Raw genomic sequence first — 13,546 nt, 5'->3', positions numbered from 1 at the left:
TGATGGAATCATGATTCCGGACCCAATTCTAAGAACGAAACGAAATTATCATTGCGTTCGTCGTCCAGAAAGCGAACCAAACTAACTAACGTCACGCCGGCCGTCCGTACAGCAACAAACAAGAGCAGCTCGTGCGACTGACCACCCGCACCGCGAGTCCGCGACCTGCCTCTATTCTCAGACCGTAGCCACTGACACCCCTACCCCAGTACCTCAGTGAGCGAGTTGACAGGCTGGTAGGTCACGGCTCGTAGTCATAACGTCGCTCCCCGGACACTCAACGATAAACTGCCACGTCACATCACAACTCGCCCGACGCGCCCTGTGATTAAAAACAAAAGAGAAAAAGGGGGGAACGGGGAAAAGACAGCTTCGTTGCCTTCCTTCCCGGTTCCCACCCCTGTGCGCAACGCAACACAACACGACAAACGCCATCTCGCCAAATCTAGCTCATTCCGAAAGATCAAACGCCCCACCCAAAAAAGCTTTAAAAACACGAGAAAATCTCTCTCTCTCTTCCTCTCTCTCTCACAGACCCGCTAAAGGAGACGAAGCGAGAGGGAGGGTAAGGGGCGGAAGGCTGCAATCCCTAGCGCCGGGGCGAAGCAACAACAGGCGTCAGGCGGGCGCGCGCGCGCTCGCATCCCCGATTCCTTTCCCTTCACGCCGCGGCAACACCGCCGCATTGCGCCCGGATCCATGGCATTGCCGGCTTGGGGCTGCTAGGGTCTCGCGTGGGGGCGCTCGATAGATCTGCTCCGGACGCCGTGGCATGGCGCTCTTCCGCAAGTTCTTCTACCGCAAGCCGCCCGACGGGCTCCTTGAGATCACCGAGCGCGTCTACGGTGCGTGCTGCGCCCAACCCCGTCGCGTTGCCAATGCAAGTGTCGATTTCACGGGGGATTGCTCCATGCGTGCTCTGATTTGCGTTTCGATTCTCTTAATACCGTGGTGAATGTTTCGGGTAATGCAGCGTTGCGGGAAATGATCGGTGGTTGTTCTTGTATTTCTTCGTTGGTTTGTCGTGTGCAATTCGTCTTCACTTGGTTCTGGTGAAAGATTGAGTTCCTTTTTAGATCAGACTCTGGAAATTTTAGTTGCCATTGCACTCTAGCAACTGTACTTGAGCGGCATTGCTGTTATACTGTGTTAAATTTGTAATTTTAGACTAGATTTTTTTGAGATTCTTTGGAGTTAACTGTTCTAAAACAATTGTTTATCTGCACTGTTATTAGTTGCACTGCTACTTGTGGCCGACGATTTGTCGTTCATTGAGGTTACTTACCAGGCATTAGCTCCATATGGAAGATTGCGCTGTGGCTATTTTGGTAGTTGCTGAAACATCTGCGATGGGTCCTGTGCATCTTCTATTTACTGGTAAATTAGTAAGGCAGGTGTGCGTAGGATCATCGTCTACTATTGCATCATTGATGCAGTACAAAGTGAGTTTAAGTGTCCCATGATAAAACTTTAAGATTCCGTGCAAAGGTACATGTTTAGGATGAAGATGACCTTTTTCAAAGGTCGTGTGCTATTTGCATTACTATTTTCTGGTTTATCTAAGCCAAGACACCTATTTTTTTTCCCAGCAGATGAATTGATATGTTTACGGTCGCATTGTCCCTAGTTATATATGTGACCCCAGAAAAGATTTACTCACTCTGTTGTTTCTGTAGGGTTCCACAATAGTCAAATTTTGTAACATTTGACCCATAATTAGTATAAGACCATGTAGGTTTAGTGATACAATGTAAGTGCTTTTATGTGATCGTGATTTTGTAGTTATTAATTTAATATAAAAAACAAACTAATGGCTATACTTAAATTTTGGAGACAGCCAAATCAAACTATGCCTTACATTTTGCAAAGTAGTGGATACTATTTTGTAGGGGGTGTTTGAGGATAGAATTTTTGAGGATTTAGTTCAAATTTGTAATAAGTCTTGAGGATTTGGATTCTAACCCCCCATCCAAACAAGCCTGTAGTCTCAAAATCAGGCACGCACATCCATTTTCATTTTTAGGCCCCATGTGGGCACATGGAAAATTTTCTTGTAACCAAGAGTTGTATCCTATTGTACACTATAGAAACCACAAAATAAGTTCATCTTGGTGAAATCTCTGCAATGAAGTCCAAAGCGCATGACTTGAAATACAAACTACTTATTCTAATCAAGAATCCACTCACTTGTCACAGATAGCACAGCAAAGAATAATCAGAACCACACGCACACTTTTGCTTTTCAAATTAATTTGTTGAAATGTTATTGACTTCTTGCTAAAACATTTCTTATTCCTTTCTTGTCCATTTGTAGTGTTTGATTCTTGCTTCACAACTGATGTCTTCGATGATGATAAGTACCAAGACTACATTGGCGATATTGTTGCGCAACTTCAGAGCCACTTTGCTGATGCTTTGTTTATGGCCTTCAACTTTCGGGACGGAGAAAGTCAAAGTTTACTGGCGAATATCTTATCAAGCTATGATATGATAGTTATGGACTACCCAAGACAATACGAGGGATGCCCAATACTTACAATAGAAATGGTTCACCATTTCTTAAGGTCAGGGGAGAGTTGGCTCTCTTTGGGCCAGCAAAATGTCTTGCTAATGCATTGTGAGCATGGTGGCTGGCCTGTACTTGCATTCATGTTATCAGGACTGCTATTGTATAGAAAGCCGTTCATTGGTGAGCAGAGGACATTGGAGATGATTTACAGGCAAGCTCCTCGTGAGCTGGTTCAGTTGCTCTCACCGCTAAATCCTATGCCTTCTCAGATAAGATACTTGCATTATATATCTCGGAGGAACGTGAGCTCAGTGTGGCCGCCGCAGGATCGAGCACTTACTTTAGACTGTGTGATACTAAGAAACATTCCAGCCATTCTTGCGGAGGGTGGATGTAGACCAATATTCCGTATTTATGGACAGGATCCTCTACTTGCTACAAGTAACACCCCTAAGGTGCTCTTTTCAACACCAAAAAGGAGCAAATACGTTCCGCTTTACAAGAAGGTTAGTTTTTGGATTATTTTCTGAATTTAGAACTGGCAAATTCATCACATTGTCTAGCATGCAGTGAACATATGTTTGATTTTCTTAATTGGCATGCCATTGCCTTATTGTGACTCTTATAGTCATTCAAATTTCCTTTCCGTTGCCCAGGCAGACTGTGAATTGATTAAGATTGATATCCACTGCCATATTCAAGGTGATGTTGTCCTTGAATGCATTAGCCTTGATGCTGATCATGAACGAGAAGCAATTATGTTCCGAGTCATGTTCAATACAGCCTTCATCCGATCTAACATTCTGATGTTAAATCGTGATGAAATTGACACATTGTGGGACGCCAAAGATCGATTTTCAAAAGAATTCAGGGCTGAGGTATGTACTTGTTGCCGTAATCTTTCTTCCTGAAGTTATGCAGAAATTTATAATTCGTTTTGTCCTCTGTGGTTAAAGGTTCTTCTTTCGGAAATGGACACTGCGAATCAGTTAGATCCCATGGAGGTGGCAAGTATAGGAGAAAAGGAGGGCTTGCCAGTTGAAGCATTTGCAAAGGTTCAAGAGATGTTCAGCCATGTGGACTGGCTAGATCCGACTGGGGATGTTGCAGTCCAGCTTTTCCAGCGACTTACTTCATCAGAAAACATACAGCTGAAGCAAGGATTCTTGTCTCCAACTAAGAAAGAAGCAGAGTCATTAGAGTTTGGTTCTATCTCTCCAACCAACAATCAATCTGACAATGTTCAACAAAAATCAAACAACACTGAACACTCCACAGTCAATGCGAACAAACAGGAAAATGTTGGTGGACAGAGATTGACCCTGTTGGAGCCGGCCACTAATTCTCAAGCCAAAACTGAAATTTCTGTTGTCCAAGAAAAGCTAGGCTCTCTAGTTCATAATGTTGACATCAATACTGAACAGCCAACTTCACCGGAAAAGGCTGTTTCCTCTGCTATGAACTCTATCGAACCAGTTCTGAAGAATCAAAATGCTAAGCTTGATGTGCAATTTGATTCAGGACAGCGCTCTTCACCCACTATGATTGTGTCACAACGATTTCCAATTTCTAGTTCATGTTCTGCTCTTTCTGGCAACTCTAGTCCAAAATCACTTTCAGCTTGCCCAAGATTTCATAGCGCACCTTCAGCCCTTGGAAATACAGCTCTTTTAGAAGACCATGCTGCATTTGTAGGCTCTGAAAATTGTGCTTCAACCATAACCTCACCCACAGTATCAAATCTTTCAACTGGCGTGGTCAAAATGACATCAAAGCTACCATCAGGACAACATCCAACAACAGGTCTAGCTTCATGATATTCTTTTGTACTCTATGCATATCCTCATGTTACTACCATACTTATTTTAATGGTTTAACCTTTGATAATGTGACAGGTACTCCTGTTGTAACAAAGGGTACACCACCACCACCTCCTCCACCACCATCAACACCAGCTTTGCTGGTGCCATCGGGTGCCACTATGATGTCTGAGGCAAAAAACTGGTCTCAACCTGCTCTTAAGCATTCAGGTTAAGTTGCAGTGCATGTCTAGACTATTTGTTTTTTGTTTTTGTAGTTTTTCTTCTTATAATTAAAGTTCTTTCCGCGTCACAGGACTTCCATCTCCTCTGCAGAAACAATACATATTTCAATCACATGGAACTAGTACACAACCCACAGATCATCAGCAATCCTCAATTAACATTGCAATAGAATCGTTACCAACTTCTGCCGCTCCACCTCCACCTCCACCTCCAATGACCATCCCATCATCAACTTCCACTTCTGCTAGTATTTATCATCTGCCTCCAGATTCCGTGCCTGTCACTCCAACTTCACTGAGGCCTCCAGCACCAGCTGCACCACCACCGCCGTCACCCCCACCTCCACCCTCTCCTAGTCCTTCATCTGTTAGGTCTCATGCGCCGCCGCCGCCTCCACCTCCACCTCCACCTCCTGCTCCTACTTCATCTCCTGTTAGATTGTCTGGGCCACCTCCACCTAGGTGTTCTCCCAGTAAACCTCCTGCATCCCCATCACCCCCACCACTTGCTTCTACATCATCTCCCGTTAGACCTGCTGCACCACCTCCGCCTCCATTTGCTTCTACTTCATCTCCTGTTCGACCTGCTGCACAACCTCCACCAACTGTACCGTCTTCATCTCCCATTAGATCTTCAGCCCCACCTCCACCTCCACCACCTGGAAGTACTGCCACTCCACCTCCTCCCCCACCACCCTGCTATTCATCAAAAAAATCATCTAGCCCCACGGGCAAATCGACGCCATTACCTCTTGCTCCACCACCACCCCATGCTCCAAGCCTCTCAAAGGATGCCAACTCTAATGGAGGTGGATGCCAAGGAGCTTCTGGCAACATTGTACCCCCGCCAGCACCTCCTGGTGGTAATGCTAAATTGTTTGGTTCTAAGGGGCGTGGACCTGCACCTCCTTCAGGTCCAATGTCAAAGGGCCTTCAATCTGGCCAGATTGCGTCCAGAAGATCCAATTTGAAGCCACTGCATTGGGTGAAAGTAACAAGAGCAATGCATGGTAGTCTGTGGGCCGATTCACAAAAAGCTGACGAAACTTTAAAGTAAGTTACTGTCACCTTGGCAGAACTCGTTAATGGTCATATGAATTGGGATTTTCTTTGCTAATGTGTCTTTCGGGTGACTTGTGCAGAGCCCCAGTGTTCGACATGTCAGAACTAGAAAATCTTTTCTCAGCTGTACTGCCAAGTTCAGATGCTAGGTGTTCAGATAAGTCAGGGAGTCGTGCTTCTGGACCGAAGTCAGAGAAAATTCATCTCGTGAGTTGTTTCGCCAAATTATGTAGCATGTCTTTGCACTCCGATTTCTCCAATTATTGTGCTGTTACTCTGATCTACTTTTATTTCGTGCATATTCCAGTCTTCAATTTTTACAGTAAACAGACCACTGTTTGCAATACAAGTAATTTTAGTTGAATATGGACATTATTACTCCTTTTTAGCATCTCATTCTTTTACCCCCTCTATGGTAGAGCATCTCATGTCATTTTTTCCTCTCCTGCCTGTTTCATATTGCTCGGTTTGCATGTCATTGCAGACATTTGTAGCTACTATTTAATATTTATTATGCCTCATCATTCTACTTTGTGTCCTGCTTGCTTGTTCTTCTCACCTCAGGTGTTCTCTATCACAGATTGATCTTCGCCGGGCTAACAATTGTGGAATCATGCTTACGAAAGTCAAAATGCCCCTGCCTGACTTGATGGTAAGATGATGAATAATAAATATTTATCATCTGTTACAGCTATTTTCTTACTATCTTAAGGTATTTGATGGTGTCATGTACCAAAACCTGCTTCTCATAGCTCGTTATATGATTGTGGGAAAGTATTGATGGTGGTCAAAAGCAGTTTTTATTTTCATGGCAAAGTTAGTGGGCATGGCACCGTGTTATGTCAAATGCTCATCGATGTCTAATAGAAGTAGTCTGAAAGAAAATGCATGTCAATGGTATTCCTTTGGCCATAAACTACTTGCATATCTTTGTTAATAACACCAATACCTTTTTCTTTTGACCGCAGAGTGCAATTCTTGCTCTGGATGATACTGTTCTGGATGCTGACCAAGTGGACAACCTTATTAAGTTCACTCCAACTAAAGAGGAAATTGAACTTCTAAAGGTATTCAGGTTTCCAGTCTAGTGTTCATTTTAAACCAATATTATACCTTCAAATGGTAATGTTTGGGATCATGATTATCAGGGTTACAAAGGAGATAAGCAATTACTTGGAGAATGCGAGAAGGTGACTTGTTTTCTTTAGTCTGCCTTACAGTTTTACATCTAAAGTGACACTTGTGTTGTGTATACAAGCCTCTTTGGTGGGGAGGCATTCCCATTGAAGTCTGTTTCATCTCCATAATGGGTTGATTCGTGACACACACGTCTGAGTAGTGTGTTGATATATTGATTCTCATGTACACCTTTCTGCCGCAGTTCTTCATGGAGCTTATGAAAGTACCACGTGTAGATTCTAAGCTAAGAGTATTCTTATTTAAGATTCAATTCCGTTCTCAGGTGAGGCAACTGGTTCCTATTCTTACTATTACGAACTGTACTGTTTTGCTTCGCCTTTATGAAAATTGGTTTTTCTCTAACTATTTTCAGGTTTCTGACCTTAAGCAGAACCTGAGCATTGTTAATTCTTCTGCAGAAGAGGTCAGCACTTGATATTAATTCAAATTTTGATATCGTATAATGAAGATCATACATTTCTTGTGTTTTCCTTGATGTTCTTAGATAAGGGGTTCGGTCAAGTTGAAAAGGATTATGCAGACAATTCTTTCTCTGGGAAATGCATTGAACCAAGGCACTGCCAGAGGTAATTAAAAAATGTAAAATCCATACTTCTTCATGAGACATTTAGTGAACCACCAAATATTTTTTATATTTATTCATAAACACACTTTCCTTTTAGAACACAAGGTGGTGTCTTGTGCCAGTGCCACCATCTTGTCTCTCCCATTAATATTTAACTTCCTCTGATTTTAAATATATGTCCATCTAGCCTTTACTCTCCTGCAAATATAAGTCCATCTACAACTTCAGGGCACCTTTTTTTCATACGCTTTCCTGTTTTGCCCTTAGTTAAATACACTATAATCAATGCATTAAGCATACCACCTACCTCATTTATGACAATGATTGATGGGCAATTAGGTCATTATACTACTTACCTTAATTCCTGTGCACAGGTCCAAATGGACTTACATTTGGAATTAGAGGGGGTAGATATATAACAAGTAAATCACAGTGCCCTTGAAATCAGAATCCAAAAATGTTAGTGTAGCATTACCATTTAGCTAAGCTCATGAAGAAGTGTGATATGATTCATTTATCATCATGTAAAAGTAAAATTCCATTTATGAATATCCTTGTAAGATATCTTGTTAATTATTCTTTTTGAGATAGGGGACAATTGGCTAGTGTTGTTTAATGCTCACAACCCTGGTGGAAATCCTGGAAACTTTTAGTTTACAAGTGTTACTTCTTGTACCATTTTCACAAAAAATGCACAACTCTTTAATACAATGGTCCTGTTTTGCTGCTGACCATCCTATCTTAAAATGCATTTGCCTCTTAAGAAATCTGTCAAGCATCATCTTTTTCAATTGTTGGTTCTTATTTTTCCCAGCTGCGCTATAGTCCCTTTTGTCTTTTTGTAGGTTCTGCTGTTGGGTTCAGGTTGGATAGCTTGCTCAAACTAAGCGACACCCGCGCACGTAATAACAAGACGACTTTAATGCATTATTTATCCAAGGTACCCCTGTATTCAGTACTTTTTTATAGTTCTCATTCCTCAAACCCCTGTTCCATTCTGCAAGGTCTATATTAGGTACAGGTAGGATTAAAATACCCAAAGAAAGCTGAGTGCTTTACTGTTTCATAATTTCGTCTGTTATCTGGCAATCATCTTGCCTGAGTAGCTCAAGATTCTTGCTTTAACTGTGGCATTTTTTTTACATATAAACTTTCTTAATCAAACCTAGCCTGACCTGGAGTGCTGTTCCTTAAAGAACCACTGAAGTAAATCTGCATTCAAACCTACATATTTTTTCTTTTTATCTTTTTTGGTTAATCCTCTCAGTTCTCCTGTTATGATCGGCAAGTACTATAGCCGGCGCAACAAAGGTGGCTAGTGGCGCAATCAAGGGAGTCCAGGGTTGCCATTAGTTAGAAATCCGTTCAGATAGGATTTGGTTCAATTCGGCTTAGAGATAAGAGATAGAATATATTAGTTTAAATTAGAGATAAGAGTTAAAGATAGAGTTAGTGTAAATTGGAGATAAAGATAGAGATACAAGAGAATCTTGTAGGCCGGCTTGGATGATCCCTAGCCAGCTACATATATGAGTCAGCCCTGGCCGAACAGATCAATAAAGATTTATTCTCCCCTTCCTCTCTCTCTCTCTCTCTCGGCTGCTTCCTCTCCCTCTGTTCTTTTCCGGCGCCTCCCAGCAGGTTGTTCAAGGTCTGGTTAGCAGCATATCATCTGGTTGGTGGCTCCCAACACTGGTATTTCATGCTGCAACGGGACATGGGTACACCATCTTGGCCACATTTCAAGGAGTTGTGCCATCTTCGCTTTGGGCCACCGCTGCGAAATAACCCGTTGGGTGAATTGGCACGCCTCCTTTTCTACAACAATTGAGGCTTACATGGAGTAATTTCAGGCCCTCCTGTGTCGCGCAGACCCACTCCGTGGTACAGCAGGTCCAGCTTTTTACTGCTAGATTACTGGATCAGGTGCGCATAGACGTCGAGCTTCAAGACCCTCATGACCTACGGATGGCAATGAGCCTGGCTCGCTCGTATGAATGCTATGCCTAGGCTACAGGTCCAGCTTTTTACTGCTAGATTACTGGATCAGGTGCGCATAGACGTCGAGCTTCAAGACCCTCATGACCTACGGATGGCAATGAGCCTGGCTCGCTCGTATGAATGCTATGCCTAGGCTACTGACGGCGCGGCATCATCTACATGCTCCTCTGGTCGTGTATCAGGCAGGCCGACGCCATCCCAAACTACAATGGTGCCTAAGCCTCCAGGGCCACTTCACAGTGGACTGCTACGCCATTCCGTTGGGCGGTCCCCTCTCTCTCTCTCTCTCTCTCTCTCTCTCGGCTGCTTCCTCCCTCACCCTCTGTTCTGTTTCCTATGCCTCCCCCTCTGTTTTCCTCACTGCCGTGATTACCAAGGGTAATCACTGCGCCTCCCAGCAGATTGTTCAAGCCCAAGCTGGCTGGGAAGCACAGGTACAATCTAAGAATGCGAGGCTCTATCATCTCTAGTCTCCCTCACCTGCACGCACAGCCTACTGTTGGCCACCTTCTTGGTGCCACTGGCCTCCCCCTCTCTTGGCTGGCCTACCCTAGGGTGCCGCACAGAGCTCCCCTGAACCAAAGCCATAGCAATATTGTTCAAGAGTTATATGATCAGATTTTTTATTCTGATGGGAAGGCACAAATGGGTCGCTAAGATTAAACAAACCTGGTTTCCAATTGCCCACTTCTCAAATTTAAGATGTTGACAGGGATCATTTCCCAATGGTATTCCTTGTCCTACTGCTACTGCAATTTGTTAAACTAAGGTTGATTTCTAGTTTCTAGTGTTTTAATGCACTCCCTGGTACTGCATATCTTTGTAGAAATGTCAATATACCCCAGAACTAGAATGACAACGTAATTTTCAACTAGACGTGTACTGTTTTGGTGTCCTGCTTTGCATTGCTTTCAGTATGTTCGTTTCTTGTGTGTGACTTTAAGATTAAAGCTTAGCGTTTCTGAGGAACCTTACAATGCCCCAAACGTTTAAGATTAAAGCTTAGCGTCTCTTGTTCTTAGCCCTTTGTGCAATAAAGGGCTACACAAGTATTGTTCTATTCTCTGCCTAGAAAGTTAGAGTCATAGTTCATATGCTTGAACTGTGCATTAATCTGTTTAGGTCATGTTGCTGCAGGTGCTTTCTGAGAAACTTCCCGAACTTCTTGATTTTCCTAAAGACCTGGTTAGCTTAGAGTTGGCGGCAAAGGTGTAAATTCAGTGCAGTTTTTGTTGTTTTGGCCACTTGGAATATTGATGATTAGTGATTTACTGATTGAGTCACAAGACAACTGATTTGATGCAGATACAATTGAAGTCTTTAGCAGAGGAAATGCAGGCCATAAACAAAGGACTTGAGAAAGTTGAGCAAGAACTTACTACATCTGAAAATGATGGTCCTGTGTCAGAGATCTTTCGCAAGGTGACTACAACTCTTCATTCTTTTTTAAGCATGCTTTAGTAATTACAATTAACATGACTATAGTGTCCGGCAGCACGACTGGAAAACCGTGAATGAAACCTGACCTAGCCTGGTTTGCGTGTTGCACCATTTTGATTAAAAAATGGGAAAACTACCATTTTATTCCCAACATTGGCAGTGATTGAACCCCACACCTTCCTTTGCACGGCCCAGGGGCTAAGGCGTTTTGTTTATCCATTGTTTGCATTTGAAGATATAATAACTGGTTTTATTTGGCAAATGCCTTCACTCCTTATTTTCTTTTCAATTTATTTTATTACATAATAATTATGGTTTTACTGAACCGGCATTTGAACCCCTGAACCGAACACATGACTGGTTTGCGAACCTGCTCGGTTTCTAGAAATATGCCTAGATACGAGTGTTCTCATTGGCATACAATATTATTTGTTGAATGTATTATCAGTTTACCATCATCACTATTACAGTAAACCAAGTACCTTTTTGACAGACACTAAAGGATTTTCTCATTGGTGCTGAAGCTGAAGTTAGGGCTTTGACTTCACTTTATTCTAATGTGGTATGCTTTTCTCCTTCTGAGAAAATTTCATTTGTACCATATAATGAATTGTGGACCTCTGCATCTACAACCGAAATGGAATTGATTGGAAATATTGGAAGTACAAAAATAACTACGTGAAGAGAGTAATAAACTTGTAAATATCAACGTTAAATTGAAAATGAATTCCAATCACCAAAATCTTTTGTGAGCGTTCTAATTATTATATATTTTTTAATGTATCCTGCTGTATTTTCACGTTAGTGCTCCATTTAAGATCAAGATTTTATTGTGAGAATTGCATCTTTTATTCTTTCTTGTCATTATTACATTTCCTTTTTTCCTCGAAATTAGACCATATTATTTTCTTTTTCAAAATATGTTCTTAGTTTTGTTTGTGGGAATTGATTATTCACATTGCAATTTGTGATGCTAACATGATATCTCTATTTGAGTAGAAAATAGATAGGGATCTCGATCAAGCATTCTGGTGCTGAATAGATGAATGATGGGATCTTGTCCTCTTTTCTAGAAGACCAATGATACATTTGTCATGGGGGCATCCAATCATCTTCTCTTGTAATAAATTTTTTGTAATTTTGACATCTGTAGGGCCGGAATGTAGATGTATTGGCACTTTATTTTGGAGAAGACCCAGAACGATGTCCATTTGAGCAAGGTGAACTTGCAACATATTTCAATTTCCTATTGTTCTGGAAATATGTTTAGTTATTTATGAGTTGGGGACTGGACGAGCACTATTTTTTACTCTCAGTATTTTCTTATTCACAATATCTTTCCCTGTATTTGGCAGTGGTCACAACACTCCAGAACTTTGTGAGATTGTTCATGCGTTCCCATGAAGAGAATTGTAAACAACTGAATCTTGAAAAGAAGAAAGCTCAGAAGGAAGCAGAAGAGAATTGTAAACAACTGGATCTTGAAAAGAAGAAAGCTCAGAAGGAAGCCGAAGAGAGTTGTAGACAACTGGATCTTGAAAAGAAGAATGCTCAGAAGGAAGCAGAAAAGAAATGTAAACAGCTGGATCTTGAAAAGAAGAAAGCTCAGAAGGAAGCAGAAGAGAAGTGTAAACAACTGGATCTCGAAAAGAACGTTCAAAAGGAGGTAGAAATGGAGAAGAAGGAATTAGAAAATGAAAAAACTTCAAAGAAAGAATCAGAAAATGACAAAGCTTCTAAGAAGGAATCAGCAAATGAGAAAGCTAAGCTTAGCAATTCAATCAAAGAGCTAGATATATCATTTCAATCACCAGCACAAACTGCCAGTGCCAAATGATGACCTTTCCAGATGAACTAACGAAAACAGTAGCTTTTCCAATAAAGGGGGAAAACTAGCTCTGCCTGCCCCCAAACTCTTGTCAGAATTATTCTGGATATGTTGCGCAGGGTATCATGTATCTTGCATTGAAGTAAAACTAGAGGCAACAATGAAGCTACAAAGTGCACTGGTAAGAATCATAGCATTTTTTAGTCTAAAAAATATTGTTTTTGGTACAAGCTTGTAGAAAAACTGTTTAATTATTCAACAAGTGTCTTTTGTTTTGTGCAGCTCATTTCATGTTATCTATCTTCTGCAGTTAAATTTCTAGGGGATTGTCGAAGAAATGACCCTGGCAACAAGATGTACAGATCTAACATAATAAATTATCTTTTGGGTAATATATTATCCTTACAATTTTGCTTATCTTCTTAATTACATGTAGGTAATGTTTGGTCTAATGTAAAAATAAAATTACCAATAGAATGATTGGTGATGTATGTTTAGGTAGTTAGGCGTTTTGTAGCTTTTGTTGTAAAAATAAAATTACCAATAGAATTTTGTATTTCTTCATTCTGCTTTTTGTTAGGTAGACCCTGCTTGAATGAATGTTTTATGGATGTAATACTCCCATTGTGGAACTTTGTCCTTAAGGTGAGTAAGTCCCTGGCTGACAAATACATTTTTTTCTTTCTTTTTGTGACAAAAATACATGTTTTAGATATCCACATGATCTTAAAGCATACCTTTGGCCACTAATTTCTACTGCAATATATTTATAGTACCAACAAATTATAGTATTATGAAAGTACCTTTTTAAATAAATCTATGAATTTGATAATGATGTCCCTAATCTAAATATTCAATGTTGATAGCTAAAGCTTTGAGCGTTTCACTACATGTATG

The 13,546-nt window shown here is 41.2% G+C and overlaps 1 protein-coding gene across 2 annotated transcripts; it reads left to right on the top strand.

Moving 5' to 3' along the window:
- The first annotated feature begins 383 nt into the window (after positions 1 to 383).
- On the top strand, positions 384 to 13,205 carry LOC133895573 (formin-like protein 6). 2 transcript variants are annotated; one of them, XM_062335997.1, is made up of 20 exons: positions 384 to 845; positions 2,315 to 3,015; positions 3,166 to 3,387; positions 3,466 to 4,312; positions 4,405 to 4,539; positions 4,625 to 5,606; positions 5,696 to 5,822; positions 6,196 to 6,267; positions 6,584 to 6,682; positions 6,764 to 6,805; positions 6,997 to 7,077; positions 7,168 to 7,218; positions 7,300 to 7,381; positions 8,226 to 8,320; positions 10,519 to 10,590; positions 10,669 to 10,803; positions 11,315 to 11,383; positions 11,975 to 12,041; positions 12,177 to 12,830; positions 12,960 to 13,205. In XM_062335997.1, exons 1-19 carry the CDS (start codon positions 773 to 775, stop codon positions 12,656 to 12,658), a joined length of 4,434 nt encoding a protein of 1,477 aa, XP_062191981.1. In that variant the 5' UTR covers positions 384 to 772; the 3' UTR covers positions 12,659 to 12,830; positions 12,960 to 13,205. The 2 variants fall into 2 exon arrangements, with proteins under 2 accessions (XP_062191981.1, XP_062191982.1); XM_062335998.1 differs by having other exon boundaries at positions 385 to 845; positions 10,687 to 10,803.
- The last annotated feature ends 341 nt before the right edge of the window (positions 13,206 to 13,546 follow it).

Source organism: Phragmites australis, chromosome 16 (genome assembly GCF_958298935.1).
Source record: "Phragmites australis chromosome 16, lpPhrAust1.1, whole genome shotgun sequence".
Taxonomy (NCBI): Eukaryota; Viridiplantae; Streptophyta; class Magnoliopsida; order Poales; family Poaceae; genus Phragmites; species Phragmites australis.
Note: the sequence above shows the minus strand (reverse complement) of the source record. Positions and strands in the feature narration are given on the sequence as shown.

What these genes read in the sequence shown, in the direction of transcription:
- LOC133895573 (XM_062335997.1), top strand. Translation starts at nt 773, where the DNA reads ATGGCGCTCTTCCGCAAGTTCTTCTACCGCAAGCCGCCCGACGGGCTC. An exon ending in TGCCCCTGCCTGACTTGATG is followed by an intron (nt 6,268 to 6,583) that starts GTAAGATGATGA and finishes TTTTGACCGCAG; the next exon opens with AGTGCAATTCTTGCTCTGGA. An exon ending in ACGATGTCCATTTGAGCAAG is followed by an intron (nt 12,042 to 12,176) that starts GTGAACTTGCAA and finishes TGTATTTGGCAG; the next exon opens with TGGTCACAACACTCCAGAAC.